General features: G+C 38.7%; 1 protein-coding gene across 5 annotated transcripts in view; it reads right to left on the bottom strand.

Annotated features, from left to right (window-relative positions):
* LOC104605230 (AMP-dependent synthetase and ligase family protein) overlaps nucleotides 1-15,020 on the bottom strand; it is a 150,037-nt gene that overhangs the window by 114,865 nt on the left and 20,152 nt on the right. For all 5 annotated transcript variants that reach the window (XM_088896242.1, XM_010269905.3, XM_010269908.3 and 2 more), the window contains one exon: nucleotides 1,013-1,741. In XM_088896242.1, coding sequence (XP_088752368.1) covers nucleotides 1,013-1,741 — 729 coding nt within the window. The remainder of the gene's footprint in view (nucleotides 1-1,012; nucleotides 1,742-15,020) is intronic.

Below are 15,020 nucleotides of genomic sequence, written 5' to 3'. Positions count from 1 at the left end.
CAGAATTGGAGGCGGTAGACCAGCACCTATATGAAAGAGATAATATCATCAAAAATCTCAAAGCCAACCTCATGCAAGCACAATCATGGATGAAAGCCAATTATGATAAAAAACAGAGAAGTGGAATTCCAGGTTGGGGAGTGTGTCTATTTCAAGTTACACCCATATAGACAAACCTCTCTGGCTCGGAAAGGGTGGCACAAGCTATCACCTAAGTTTTATGGGCCGTTTGAGATTACGGAACGAATTGGGCCGGTGGCATACAGATTAGATCTCTCAGCCTCCTCACAGGTACACCCAGTTTTCCACATCTCTCTCCTTAAACAATGCGTGGGAAACAACATAACAAGCTCCACCGTTCTGCCAGAATTTGATGGCACAGGCTTACTACAACTACAGCCTCGGAACATCCTGGACTATCGTTGGATCAAGGTGGGGAAGCAAATTCAGCAACAGGCCCTAGTAGAATGGACAGGACTACCAGTTCATGATGCCACTTGGGAGTCCTGTGCAGTTCTCAAACAGAGGGATCCCCAACTACCCCCTCCAAGTGGTGCCTAACAGAGAGGTACATTTGAGTTTCTAGCTTACAAGAGCAGTATTGGGGTGCATGCACAGAACCTTTTTGTTATATATAGTACTATAAATGGTCAGAAATACACATCTGCTAGTTATGCAAAGCATATGACGTATCAAATGAAACAACTTTGTTGGGAACTTACTTGTCACATATGTGATGCAAACCACAATTTCATACAATGAATCATGGCACTGGCATGTGCACCACTGGTCATGTTCTTTGATATTTTTGTTTTGGTAAATTCTCTTCAACATAAATTACACAAGATACTCCCTATAACAACTGAACTATTGATTTAACCTAAGAGAACATTCCTGTAATTCATCAAGGATAGTCATCTCCCACTCAAAAGAAAGTAAAAGTAACTTGCTAAAAGTAGCAAATAACCAGAAAAGCTATAACTATAGAATGTGTAAGAGGTGAAGAACAAACCTGTTTAATAGTTTGCTTAAGACATCTAACAGATTCAGAATCATCAGTATCATTCAAGATCTCTTGCCCAAGAAATTCTGATCCTTCCAGAATAGCATAATCTATTTTCCCCGTGGAAGATATAGGCAGTGAGTCAATACATAAATAATGTTGGGGGATCATAACTGGTGGTAGCTTTCTTGTCAACCAACTTCTAACAGAAGAGATCAAAAGTTTAAAGAATTCATCTGTCCTGTTGGATACTAAGTAAGCTACAAGGTAACCAATTTCACCTTGAAATTTATGATGTATTACAGCAGCATCAACCACATCAGGATGATCCCTCAAGGTATTTTCAATCTCCTCTAAAGCAACACGTTGCCCATTGATTTTCACAATACGATCCCTTCTTCCCAAGAAAACCAAATCACCAGTTGGAAGCTGCCTTGCAATATCACCAGTTTTAAAATATAATTGAGTTCCAGGGTTCTTGATGGAAGGACCAATTAGAATGGAGTTCTGAGGCAACTCTACATGGTCTGAAGTCATAAAAGTAGAATTAAGGAGGTACCCCATGGACATACAGTGACCACTAACATATATTTCTCCTTCACGGGAAGCATTCAATTCTTGAACAAGTGCTACATCACAGTTAGGAATAGGTACTCCAATTGGCACACTATTCAGTTCCTCTGTCTCCAGAATTGTTGGCAACTTTTTGCAATCAAAATATGTGCAGTCTCCAGATACCTGAATTTTGAAGAATTGATATATTAGCAATAAAAGGTTCATGCCATTTCATGAAAATTGGACAATTTTTACATAAAAAGAAAAGATAATTGTTTTTCAAACACTACACCATAGATATCCTGATTTATTGCTCTTCAATTAGTGAAATGTGCATACTATAGATATTCGATGGAGCCTAATTTAAAGCTAAACAGTGATCAAGGTTATTTGCTTGGCACTGGTGATCCAAGCAGCTATAGAAGATTAGTTGGGAAGTTGAATTAATTGACAATTAAATGACCAGATACCTCCTTTCTAACTGTGGCAAGATAATTTATGCAGAAACTATGGGTTCCTCAATGGAATGCTCTAGTCAGGATTAAGCACTTCTTTGTCAGCAGAAAATAAAATTTTATTAAATCTAATTAAGAGAAAGGTCACAATAAGTAGTTGTTACATCTGAATTCCCTTTACATCAAAAGAACCCCCCACCCCCCATTACAATTGAGCCCAATACAAGTATTTCTATGCTCTTCTTGCTTAGCTAATCCACCCACCAAGCCATTAGCGGATCTTCTTACTAATCTAACTTAAATGTTCATAGCTCTTGACAACATCTTGAACAGTTGGCTGCCATTTATTGCTTCTGAAGAACAGTTGGCTGATGTTTTGACAAAAAGTGTTCCTAAAGAAAAGTTGGTTCACTATATAAGCAAGTTGGGCATGATTGATATCTATGCCCTGCTTGAGGGGGAGTGTAGAGAGACTGGGTCGAATGGGTCCTAGTCCATTTCTATCTTATTGATTAGTTCTTCTTGTTATTTATCTTAATGGGCCTTTAATTCTCTTTATGTTTTCTAAGTATGCTAATGAAGTGGATGCCCACTTAAGGGCAGACTTGTAATTTATGGAATCTTAGTAAGATCAATAAAAGATTTGAGAGGAGAAAGAAGAGATTATCGAACTCCTTCTTTCTCCCTTCTCCCTTCTTCTTCTTCTTCTCTTCTTCTTCTTCTCTTCCTCTTTTGTTATAATCTGAACTATTTTTACTATTTTTTATTGGTCTATATAACATCTTGGTATCAGAGCAGGTCTTCATTCTCTTTTATTATTTTTTTCTTTATTCTTTTCTTTTCCCATACACCTTTCGATTAGAAGAGTGTATAGATAAACAAGTTATTGGTTATTCAAAGAACTTGTATGCCTAGTTCGTAGAGGGTTTGGAGAGTCAGAATTTGGCTGTAAATTGCCAAGAAGAGGTTTGGGAAGCTCTGGTTGGAGCGACTACTTCTCTCTTTCTCCCCAAAGGCCAGGTACAGTGAAACCCTAGTTTTGGGATTTTTAAAATGTTGGACTGATCTCAATTAGGCCTATAAAGCTTGAAAACCTTGTTTTTTTATTTTCGTTTGATCTACGGAGCAATCTAGAAGTGAGATGAAGCAGATTCCAGTGTCGGGGGGTGGTCTCATAAATTCCATTTTGACAGGAATGACTACAATCAAACTTGACGGAACAAATTATTTAGCTTGGGCACAATCTATAAAGATTCATGTTTGTAGTAGAGGTAAACTAGGGTTTCTCACGAGTAGCAAGGAGAAACCAGAAGAGACTAATCCTACATATGAGAAATGGATGCAAGATAACTACATATTTATTGGATGGTTGGTAAATTCTATGCAGCCCCACATAAGTCAACATTATCTTTGGACGCCTTCAACCAAGAAGATTTCGGATAGTGTTACAAAAACATATTCTCAGAAATTGAATGTTGCAAGGGCCTACAAACTAAAGAATGATGTGAAAAATCTGAAACAGGGGGAGAAGAGTGTAGTTGCTACTACTCAATGTTGAAGTCACTATGGCAAGAGATTGATGCTATGGAAGCAGTTGTATGGGAAAGCACCAAGGATGCAGATAGTCAGAGACATTCAGGAAATTTGTGGAAAGAAACAGGGTGTTTGAGTTTCTTACAAGACTCAACCCTAAATTTGATATTACGAGACAGAATATTTTGGCAAAGGATGAAGTAACACTTGCTCAGGCGACAGGTACAGCTAGAAGTTCCACCACCTCCAAAACATTTTGCACATGCTGGAATAAAACCAAAGGGGCCAACTGAGAAAAAAGAGGTGATATATGAACACTGCAAGAAACCAAAACATACTAAGGATACTTGTTGGAAACTTCATCCAGATCTTCTTCCAGATAGGTTTTGGAACAACTACAACAACTTTAAGAAAGGTGGCCAGTCTGGAAAGCCCAAGAATGCAAATGTTGCTAGAGCATCTGAAGGTGGAAATAGAGAAACTAAAGAAAATTTTGTTGTGGAGCAGCTTGCAGCAGTGAAGGCAGAATTTGAGAGATATTGGAGGTGAATTAATCACTTGGAGACTATTGTTGCAACCTCCTCCTCAAGCAACACCTTTTCATCTGCATTTGCCGATTCAAGTATTCGTGCTTCTGCAAATCATGCTACAGCCTAAAATAATCGTAGAATTCCTTGGATTATAGATTTTGCTGTATCAAAACTACATGACTAGCATATCTAACCTTTTTTATTCATACCAGCTCCTCTTTGGTAGAGAGAAGATTTCCCATTGCCGGTGGGTCTCTTGCTCCCATCTCTGAAAAAGGGAATATTAGAGCCTCTGACTTGTTTTTTCCTTTGTCCTTCATGTTCCCAAATTTAACACTAACCTTTTATCAGTTACAAGCTTAACTAAATCAATGAATTTGAGTGTCATCTTCTTTCCTACTCGTTATGTTTTTCAAGACCTGAAAACTCAGACGACGATTGGGAGTGACCATGAGGCGAATGGAATATATTTGATGGATATCTCTGATCAAAGTCTTGGACCACCTAGTGGAGTAGCTTTGGAGTCTATCTCATCAGAGTCAGTTGATAGAGTCATGTTATGTCATTTGAGATTTGGTAATTTGTCTTTTTCAATTTTGAGTCATTTGTTTCTAGAAATGTTTAAGGGAATATCCCTATCGAGTCTTCATTATGAGTCATGTGAACTTGCAAAACATTGTAGACAATCTTTTTCAATGAGTAATAAAAGATCAATTTTTCCTTACCATATTGTGCACTCTAATATGGGGGGTTACAAGTGTTTCATCCTTTCATTGATGATTTTTCTCGTTACACCTGGATTTACCTTATGAGATCCCGGGATGAAGTGCCAAATATTGTACAAAAATTTCATCAACTTATTCTTACCCAGTTTAATACTCAGATCAAAATATTCCAATCTAATAATGCAAAGGAATATTTTTAGAAGAGCCTTTCCTCCTACTTTGAGGAAAGGAAGAACCAACATGTGGTTAAGGTTGCGAGGAGCCTCCTTTTTGCTTCTCATGTTCCTATTAAGTTTTGGGGAGATGTTGTCCTTACAACTACTTTGATACCTTTGGAGTTATTCATCAAGGTTCTTAATCCTACACTCCACAACAAAATGGAGTGGTGGAAAGGAAGAACCGACATGTGGTTGAAGTTGCGAGGAGCCTCCTTTTTGCTCCTCATGTTCCTATTAAGTTTTGGGGGGATGTTGTCCTTACAGCTACATACTTGATAAACTGGATGCCTTCCCGAGTTCTGGGTTTTAAAACCCCCTTTAGCCTCCTATTTCCAAATGAGGATTTCTTCTCTCTTCCTCTCCGAGTGTTTGGGTGTACTTGTTATGTTCATGTTCATAGTCATCAGAGACATAAGTTTGAGCCTAAAGCACATAAGTGTGTCTTCTTGGGATATGCCTCCACACAAAAGGGGTATGGTTGTTTTGATTCAGTTCGTGGAACTAACTTTTTTTCTAGAGATGTCACATTTTGTTGAGTCAATTCCTTTCTTTGGTACTTCTCCTGAGGGGGAACATTCAAAGGAGTGGTTTGCGATGTCACCATCTATCCCTCTTCCAATTCCCATTGAGTCTTCTAGTAAGTCTTCTCTCACCGATTCTTCTATCGGGTCTTCTTCTCATGTTCCTACTCCCCCTCCTCTTCCTGCTCATTCTCCCACATTTTCTCCCCATCCTATTGTTTAGAGGTGGTACCAGAGACAAAAAATCAAGGTTGTGAAAGTTGTTTTCATACCTTTAGATGAGCCTCTTGCACCTCCCATCACTACTGAGGTAATAGGTCAGCCCCCTTCTACAACTTTTGATACCTTCCTTGACCTTGATCTTTGTATTGCTCTTCGCAAAGGCAAACGGAAATGTACATCTCATTGCATTTCCAAACACTTGTCCTACAGATGACTCAATCCATTTCCGTATCGATCATGATATATGTAATAACTCAGACATCCATTTCAAATGCATATCACATTTTTGCACAGTAGGGTTATGAAAATCCACGAGAAGCGACTAAGCGTATTGTATGTGCCAATTGCCATTTAGCTAATAAGACCATGGATATTGAGGTTCTGCAATACTTGGAGACTTTTACCTCAATGGCCAAAATGACTTTAGTTTGAGTTTTGCTATCTTTAACTACTACTTTTGATTCGCCACTTCATCAATTCAATGTTAAAAATGCTTTCTTGAATGGAGACATACATGAAGAGGTCTATACGTCTTTACCTCCAGGGGTGTTTTGTAATGGTAAAAAACTGATCTTGTTTCATTCCATTGCTAATCGGCATATTTATACAGTAAGCTGCTGCAATAAATAGAAAACATCTTCCTAAATCAATCCCTCTAATTAAGGGATTAACTATTTTAATCCCCATCTTTAAGGGATTATACTTTTTCACAATCCTAGGAATACATATTCACACAATTCTATTTTTACACAACTACCAAATATGCATCTACACCAGTAACCCCACGTTTTCCAACACTCCCCCTCAAGCTGGTGAATAGAGATCCTCCATTCCCAGCTTGGCTACAATTCTACGAAAGTCTGTACTATTGAGCCCTTTAGTAAGTACATCGGCCAGTTGTCCTTTTGTAGATACATAGGGAGTGCAAATCAACTTGCTGTCCAGTTTCTCTTTTATAAAGTGTCGATCAATTTCGATGTGCTTCGTCCTGTCATGTTGAACAGGATTGTGAGCAATATTGATGGCTGACTTGTTGTCACAATATAGTTTCATAGGCTCTTCTCGTGGAATCTTCAAGTCTTCTAAAATTATCTTCAACCAAAGTAATTCACACTCCTTGTGCCATAGCCCTGAACTCTGCCTCTGCACTTGACCGAGCCACTACATTTTGCTTCATACTCCTCCAAGTGACTAAGTTTCCTCCCAAGAAGGTACAGTAACCAGAAGTGGACCGTCTATCTACTGGAGATCCTGCATAATCGGCATCTGTATATGCTTCAAGAGCCAGTCCACCATTCCTTCTGAATAAAATTCCTTTCCCTAGATTGGCTTTCAAATAGTGCAGAATTCGATGAGTAGCTTGAAGATGAACTTCTTTAGGATTATGCATAAACTGACTTATTACACTTACAGCATATGCAATATCCGGCCGTGTATGTGCAAGATAAATGAGTTTTCCAACCAGTCTTTGGAACATCTCCTTGTCTACACTTGCATTCTCGCTGGCTTCTCCAAGTTTATGATTGGGATTTATAGGCGTGGAAGCTGGTTTACATGCCATATTTCCTGTTTCTCTCAAAAGATCAACAACATACTTTTGTTGAGAGATAAAGATGCCTTGTTTAGAATGTGCAACTTCAATTCCGAGAAAATACTTTAGTCTCCCCAAGTCTTTTATCTCAAATTCTCTGGCAAGGCAGTTTTTCAATGCTTCCTTCTCCTTTTTATCATTCCCAGTAACGATTATATCATCCACATAGACTAATAGAGCAATAACTCCCCCTGAGGCTGTGTGTTTGATAAACAATGTGTGGTCACCTTGACTTTGCTTGTAACCTGTATTAAGCATCACCTTTGTAAACCTTCCAAACCATGCTCTCGGAGACTGTTTGAGACCGTATAGTGCTTTCTTCAACCTACAAACTTTGTTCCCCTTAATGCCTTCTCCAAAACCCGATGGAATGTCCAAGTGTATCTCCCCTTCTAGATCACCATGGAGAAATGCATTCTTTACATCAAACTGTTGCAAATCCCAATTATAGTTAGCAGCCAAAGACAACAACACCCTTACCGTATTCATTTTAGCTACTGGGGCAAAAGTCTCTTGATAATCTACCCCATAAGTCTGTGTATATCCCTTGGCTACCAGTCGTGCTTTGTACCTTTCTAATGACCCATCAGATTTGTACTTAATTGCGGCCTTCTTGTTTCTCGGTAAATCCACAACTTCCCACGTGTTGTTCTTTTCTAGTGCCTCCATTTCCACTCTCATGGCTTTTCTCCACTCCTTATTAGAAAGTGCCTCGGCTAGAGTATTAGGAAAAGGAATGGGGTTAAGGATGGCTAGAAAACTTTTATGGGATTTAAAGAATCTTTGGAACGACACAGATTTGGCTAAAGGGTACAATGAGCGTTTGGTACATTCTCTAGTTCTTTTTCTCAGGGCAATAGGTAGGTCATACTCATACTCAAACTGTGAAGGTACAGGTTCAGGTTCTGAACATCCCTCAGTACTAGGATTAGGAGTTGAATCTTGAACTTGCACAAGTTGAGGATCTGGATTTCTTCTCCTAGAGTAAACCTGCATATATCTCACATCATCATGCACATCATTGGTAGGGTTAACAGTGTCTGGATTAGGTTCAATGGTCGGGTTGTTTGACTCTTGTTGAGGCTCGGAAATGTGGGACTCAGAGGAATGTGACTCAGAAGGATGTGATTCTTGACGGTTGGATGACTGTGAGGAGGGTAATACATCTAGGGAGAGTAGATCCGAGGCCTTATCTTCCATTAATGAGGGCTGCCCTTGAGGATAAGGTTGAGTGAAAAAGGATTGTCCCTCCTCAAATGTGACATCGATGGAGGTGTAGAATTTTCTGGTGGCTGGATGATAACATTTATAACCTTTTTGAGTTGAGGAATATCCCAAGAAGACACACCTGATTGCTCGTGGATCTAATTTTCCCTTATTATGGACATGAACAAAGGCAGTGCAACCAAAAATTCTTGGTGTGAGATTATTTGAGGTTTGAATATCAAGGTAGAATTGAGAGAGGACTTGTATTGGGCTTTAGTTGTCAAAAACTTTAGATGGTAGTCTATTTATGGTGTATGCAGCAATAAGGACAGCTTCCCCCTAATATTGTTTTGGGACCTGGTTTTGAAAGAGAAAGGCTCGAGTGGTTTGCAAAAGATGGCCATTTTTCCTCTCCGCTACCCCATTCTGTTGGGGAGTGTTAACACAGGAGGATTCATGCACAATGCCTTCTTTCTGAAAAAATGGGGACAAATTCTGATTAAAATAATCTGTACCATTATCAAATCGAAACCTTTTAATTTTCACACCAAACTGAGTTTGGACCATGTTATGAAAGTTGGGAAGAATGGTGCCCACATCAGATTTAGACTTAAGAAGAAAAATCCATGTGACCCTAGTGCAATCATCAATAAAGGTGACGAACCATCTAGAACCAGTAATGTTGGGAATTCGAGAAGGGCCCCATATATCCGAATGAATCAAAAGGAATTGAAGATCTTTTATTACTGATTGGGAGAAAACCCTTTTGTGTTTAGCAAATTCACAAACATCACAATGAAAGGTTTCAACATCAATCCCTTTAAACAAGGAATGAAGCATTGTTTTTAAAACAGGAAATGAAGGATGATCGAAACGAAAGTGATGACGCCAAATTAAATCTTTATTGGAGGTAGATAATAATGACTCGTGTGTGACATGCATAACATTGTGAGATGGTTTGCTGGTTGCTTCAAGGTAGTAGAGTTGATCGCTTTCCTTTGCAAGTCCAATCTTCATCCCCAAAACCTGGTCCTGAAATACACAGTAAGAAGGAAAGAACACAACATTGCAGTTCACATCCTGGGTGAGTTTATGTATAGAGATAAGGCTAGTGGATAACTTAGGAACATGAAGCACATTTTTAAGTAATAGGGATGGAGTAATCTGAATATTCTCAATTCCAGCCACTGTGGTGAAAGAACCATCAGCAACAGAAATTTTTCTACTACTAGTACAGGGTGTATAGGTGAGAAAATGTAGTGAAGAGGGTGTCATGTGGTCAGTAGCTCCAGAATCAAGAATCCATGGAAAAACACTAGCCGAGACATGTAATCCTAGAAATAAAGACTCACCCGAGAGAGCAAGAGAGGTAGAACCACTTCCTGGTTTCAAGGATCTCAGGAAACTCCTTAGCCTTTCAATTTCTTCATCATTAAATGGCCCCTGACTTGAGTGTTGTAGGATTGTGGAGACATTATGGGCCTGTTGAACTGCTTTCAAAACTCCTCGATTGCCCCATTCCTTGCTGGATGTGGGAGGTTTCCCATGAAGTTTCCAGCAGCGATCTTTTATGTGTTTGGGCTTCTTGCAATAGGTGCACCAGAGGTTATCGTTAGAGTCACGGGTGGTTGTGTCATGAGCCAAGTTGTGATTGTTCTCACCCTTTGAACCACTGTAATTTCCTTCCCTTGCCACCATAGCATAACCTTCGGGATCTTAGGGTTCAAGCATGATTCCACGACGGCTTTCCTCAGCTCTGACAAGGGTTATAACTTCATTCAATGGAGTCACTTCTTCTTTGTCGAGAATTTGTATTCGGACCTAATCAAATTCAGCATTCAGTCCGACCAAAAAATCATGCACCCTATCTCTTTCAATAAAATTATTCAAGATCACAGCATCATCGGGGCACTTCGTCTCAAGAACCCGATAATGATCAAGCTCATGCCACAAATTTTGCAGCAGATTTGCATACTCTGTAACACTTCTACTCCCTTGTTTGGCCACCACTGTCTTCACTTTGACCTCATAGACACGAGCAGCATCATGGACTTTGGAATAGGTTTGTCGGACAGTGTTCCAAATAGCCCTTGTAGAGGGAAGAAACATACAAGTATCGCTAATCTCGGGTGTCATTGAACTCCACAACCATGACATAATCATGGAGTCCTCTTCGTCCCAAGCATCAAAATTTGCCTCGCCCAATTTTGGCCCTGTTCCAAGAAGGTAACTAATTTTTCCTTTTCCCTTCAAATAGGTACGCACTAGTTGTGACCACTTCAAATAGTTCTGGCCATTCAGTCTATATGTTGCCTGAATATTCTGCAAATCACCGGTGTGAGGATGAAAATTTGTTGCTCCTTCATCAGTTTGGACGGGAGCACTTGTTGCAGTCACATTGGACATTGTCAATGGAGGAAGAATAAGGCTAGCGGGGAAGGAGAATAAAGAAGGAGGAAAAGAAACACTGTTGGTTACAGATCAGCACTGAAGGCCAGAAAAACACGAAAAAAAAAACTAGCAATGAAGGCCGAAGAAAAATAATCTCAAGGTTGGCAAACCTAGAGCTCTGATACCATGTTTTGTAATGGTAAAAAACTGATCTTGTTTCATTCCATTGCCAATCGGCATATTTATACAGTAAGTTGCTGCAATAAATAGAAAACATCTTCCTAAATCAATCCCTATAATTAAGGGACTAACTATTTTAATCCTCATATTTAAGGGATTATACTTTTCCACAGTCCTAGGAATACATATTCACACAATTCTATTTTTACACAACTACCAAATATGCATCTACACCAGTAACCCCGCGTTTTCCAACAGTATATGGGAAGGAGATGCAAGGGAAAGTCTGTAAACTGAAGTTACTCATCTAAAAAGATTTCTTAACACTGAGTTTGAGATTAAAGACTTGGGTGAACTCAGATATTTCTTGGGAATTGAAGTTGTCAAGTCTAAGGATGGTATCTTCATTTCTCAATGTAAGTATGTTCTTGATCTTCTTGCAGAGACTGGCAAACTGGGTGCTCAACCAGCTTCCACTCCTATAGACCTAAATCATAAGTTGTCAGCTACAGATGGTGAACTGTTGAATGATAGGGGAGTGTTCTGGAAACTAGTTGGGAAGTTATTATATCTTTGCATGACTTGACCAAAATTTCCTATGTAGTTACCGTAATTAGTCAGTTCATGCATTCTCCCAACTATACACATTTAACAGTTGTTGAGAGGGTTCTGTATTGTCTAAAAGGGACTCAAGGGAAAGGTATCTTGTTTGCTAAGCATGGACACATGAAGTGGGAAGCATACACTGATTTACTGACTGGGCTAGATGTATTGATAATAGGAGGCCCACTTCAGGTTACTATGTTATGGTGGCAGGGAACATTGTATCATGTAGGAGTGAGAAGCAGTCTGTAGTGGCTAGATCCTCGACTGAAGAAAAGTGCAGGGCAATAGCACATGGAGCTTCAGAATTTTTGTGGTTGAGATTAGGGGTAATCATTTCAGCCCGGGCCCGGGCCCGCATCAGACCCGGATATTTATAAATAATATATATATGTTATTTAAAAATATTTGATAATTGATATTTTATATATTAAATATAGACTAATAGAGATTTGTAGGAGATTTAATAATTGATGATTTGTGGATATTACATGATAATGGATGGTTATTTTTTGATAGATATTATAGGTTCTAGGTTGATTTTTTGTTGATAGAAGAATTGGTTTGTTAAAATTATCATTTTTAGCATACTAATGACCAATTGAAACTTATAAATTACAAAGTATAATTATTTAATTTCTTTTATGTTAGAAGCTTTTATCTTGATATTAAGTTTAAAGTTTCTTACAGGTCACTATAGTCTCCACGACAATAAGTGAAAAAAAAAGTACAATTGTTTAATTTTTGAACTAAAATACAATAATTAGACCCAGAATCTTGGCCCGAGCCTAGCCTAAGCCCATTGTTATGAAGGCAAAGCCCAACCCAGGCCCAGCCCATAATCACCCCTAGTTGAGATCACTTTTCGAAGAATTGGGTATAGACTGTGAGAAGCCAATGATGTTATATTGTGACAACCAGACCGCTATCAACATTGCACATAATCCTGTTCAGCATGACAGAACTAAACACATAGAAGTTGATAGGCACTTTATATGGGAGAGAGTTGCTTCAGAAGAAGTTTGTCTGCCATTTATAGCTTCTAAAGAATAGTTGGGTAGTGTTTTGACAAAAGGTGTTCCTAAAGGAAAGATGGTTCCTATATAAGCAAGCTGGGCATGATTGATATTTGTGCTCAGCTTGAGGGGGAGTGTAGAAAGACTGGACCGAATGGGCCCTAGCCCATTTCTATCTTATTGATTAGTTCTTCTTGTTATTTTTCTTAATAGGCATTTTCTTTATGGGCCTTCAATTCTCTTTATGTTTTCTAAGTATGCTGATGAAGTGGATGCCCACTTAAGAGCAAACTTGTAATTTATGTAATCTTAGTAAAATTAATAAAAGATTAGAAAGGAGAAAGAGGAGATTGCCAAACTCCTTCTTTCTCCCTTCTTCTCCCTTCTCCCTTCTTCTTCTTCTTGTCTTTTCTTCTTCGCTTCCTCTCTGTTATAATTTGAAATATTTTTACTATTTTTTAATGGTCTATATCACATCTCCACACCTTGTGAGCTACCTTGAGAAAATTTAAAAAAGAAAAGGCAAAGAAAGTAAATAAACCATCTAGTTAATGTACCCAAATTCTAGAATCTTCCAAATTGGGATCCAGAAAGGCTGACTCAAAAATGTCAAGCAGGTCAGTCAAAGAGATACACTCACTATCCCTTAGACCTCTTATAAAACCGAGGATCCAATTAAGACCTAAAGGGGAGGGTGTACCCAAACTGGGGTACTTTCACTTTGCAGGTTAGAGAAAGCAAACAGTTCGGGAAAATGATCTTTTAAAGGTATTTCCCCCACCCAAAGGTCTTTCTAGAAAGAATTGTCACCTTTCGCCACATCAAAACAGCTAAAGCTAAGTAGAGGATATAACTCATGAATTCCTTGCTTTCCAAGGAGAAGTTGAAGTTGTGTTAATGACAATTTTAGCATCCCAACCAGTGTTTTAAAAGCGCAAGGTGCAAAAAGGCGCAAGGGCCATTTTGCGCCTAAGGCGCAAGGCGCAAGGTGAGGCATGCGCCTTGTTGAGGCAAGGTGCAAAATTTTTTAAAAAAAAAGCTAAAAAATCAAAAAAATTATAAAACATAATATTAATAAAAATATAAACTTAAATTGTAAAATAAATTTTTTAAAAAACCTAATATCTAAAATTAAAATACATAAATATAATATGTAACGCATATTCAAATGAGAGTTTAAAATTGAAATCAAACATATAAAACATTTTCAAGCATATAAAACCCACAATCTCTTTTTTTCTCAATTGCATCAAAGTAGCTAATGTGACATATTACATTCCTAATTCTACAAGCCGCCTTTGTGCCACACCCCTCGAGCCCAAACAAGGCCATGTTAGAGTCTTAAGTTATTAGTTTTCACACAAAAAATAAGAATTTTATAGTCCAGCGGCCAGACTCAAAAAAATGGAAAAAGCGGCAAATTTTCAAAAGGCGCACGCCCGGGCTAAGGCGCAAGGCGCACCAGGCATGCACCTTTTGAATGGGCTGCGCCTAGGCCCTGGGCGAGGCGCCTACCCTAAAATGTGCCTCACCTGTGCGCCTAGGCATGCCTTTTAAATCACTGATCCCAACCAGTACCCTCCCTGCCATGAATTCTTGCAATTACCTTGTGCTACAAACTATTTCTTTTGGAACAAAATCTCCACAACCATTTTCCTAGTAACACAAGATAAAAAGGACCATTTTCAAAAGGAAATGGGAGAGCTGAGAATATTTGTCATTTGAATTTCTATTAGTTTTTAAAATATTTTCTGTCCCAAACATTTTTAAGGACAGAATAGCCATTAGCTGTAATATTTGCCTTGTATAGATCTATCCCAACTTACATAGGAACAGATGATACTAATGCATTTAAAAGGGTCTATAAATAGTGGCCAACTAGGAGAGGGAGGCTGATTGTTCTCCTCACATTGGATCACAATAGAAATCTCTCCTCTTCTATTCTTCTACCATACAGACTGCAAGAATACCATATTCTAATATGAGAACAGATGCCACCCAGGAATTATTTGATAAATCTAAATTTGGATGGCTGTAGTAGGGAAAATCCAAGACCATCAGGTACTGGTGGAACTTCTAGAGACTGCAATGGTACAGTACTAGCTTTGTATTCAGGACTAATTGGTCAAGGAAACTCTACTATAGCAGAGCAAACAGCAGCTTTACAAGGTTTGAGATTAGTTAAAACCCTCAACTATAGAAATATTGAAGTGGTGACAAGTTGTTTTAACGATGAGGAGCTGACCCCATGGCAATAAATGAATGTAATGA

Source organism: Nelumbo nucifera, chromosome 1, assembly GCF_055504915.1.
Source record: "Nelumbo nucifera cultivar China Antique chromosome 1, China Antique-T2T, whole genome shotgun sequence".
Taxonomy (NCBI): Eukaryota; Viridiplantae; Streptophyta; class Magnoliopsida; order Proteales; family Nelumbonaceae; genus Nelumbo; species Nelumbo nucifera.
This window is presented reverse-complemented; position numbering and strand designations above follow the sequence as displayed.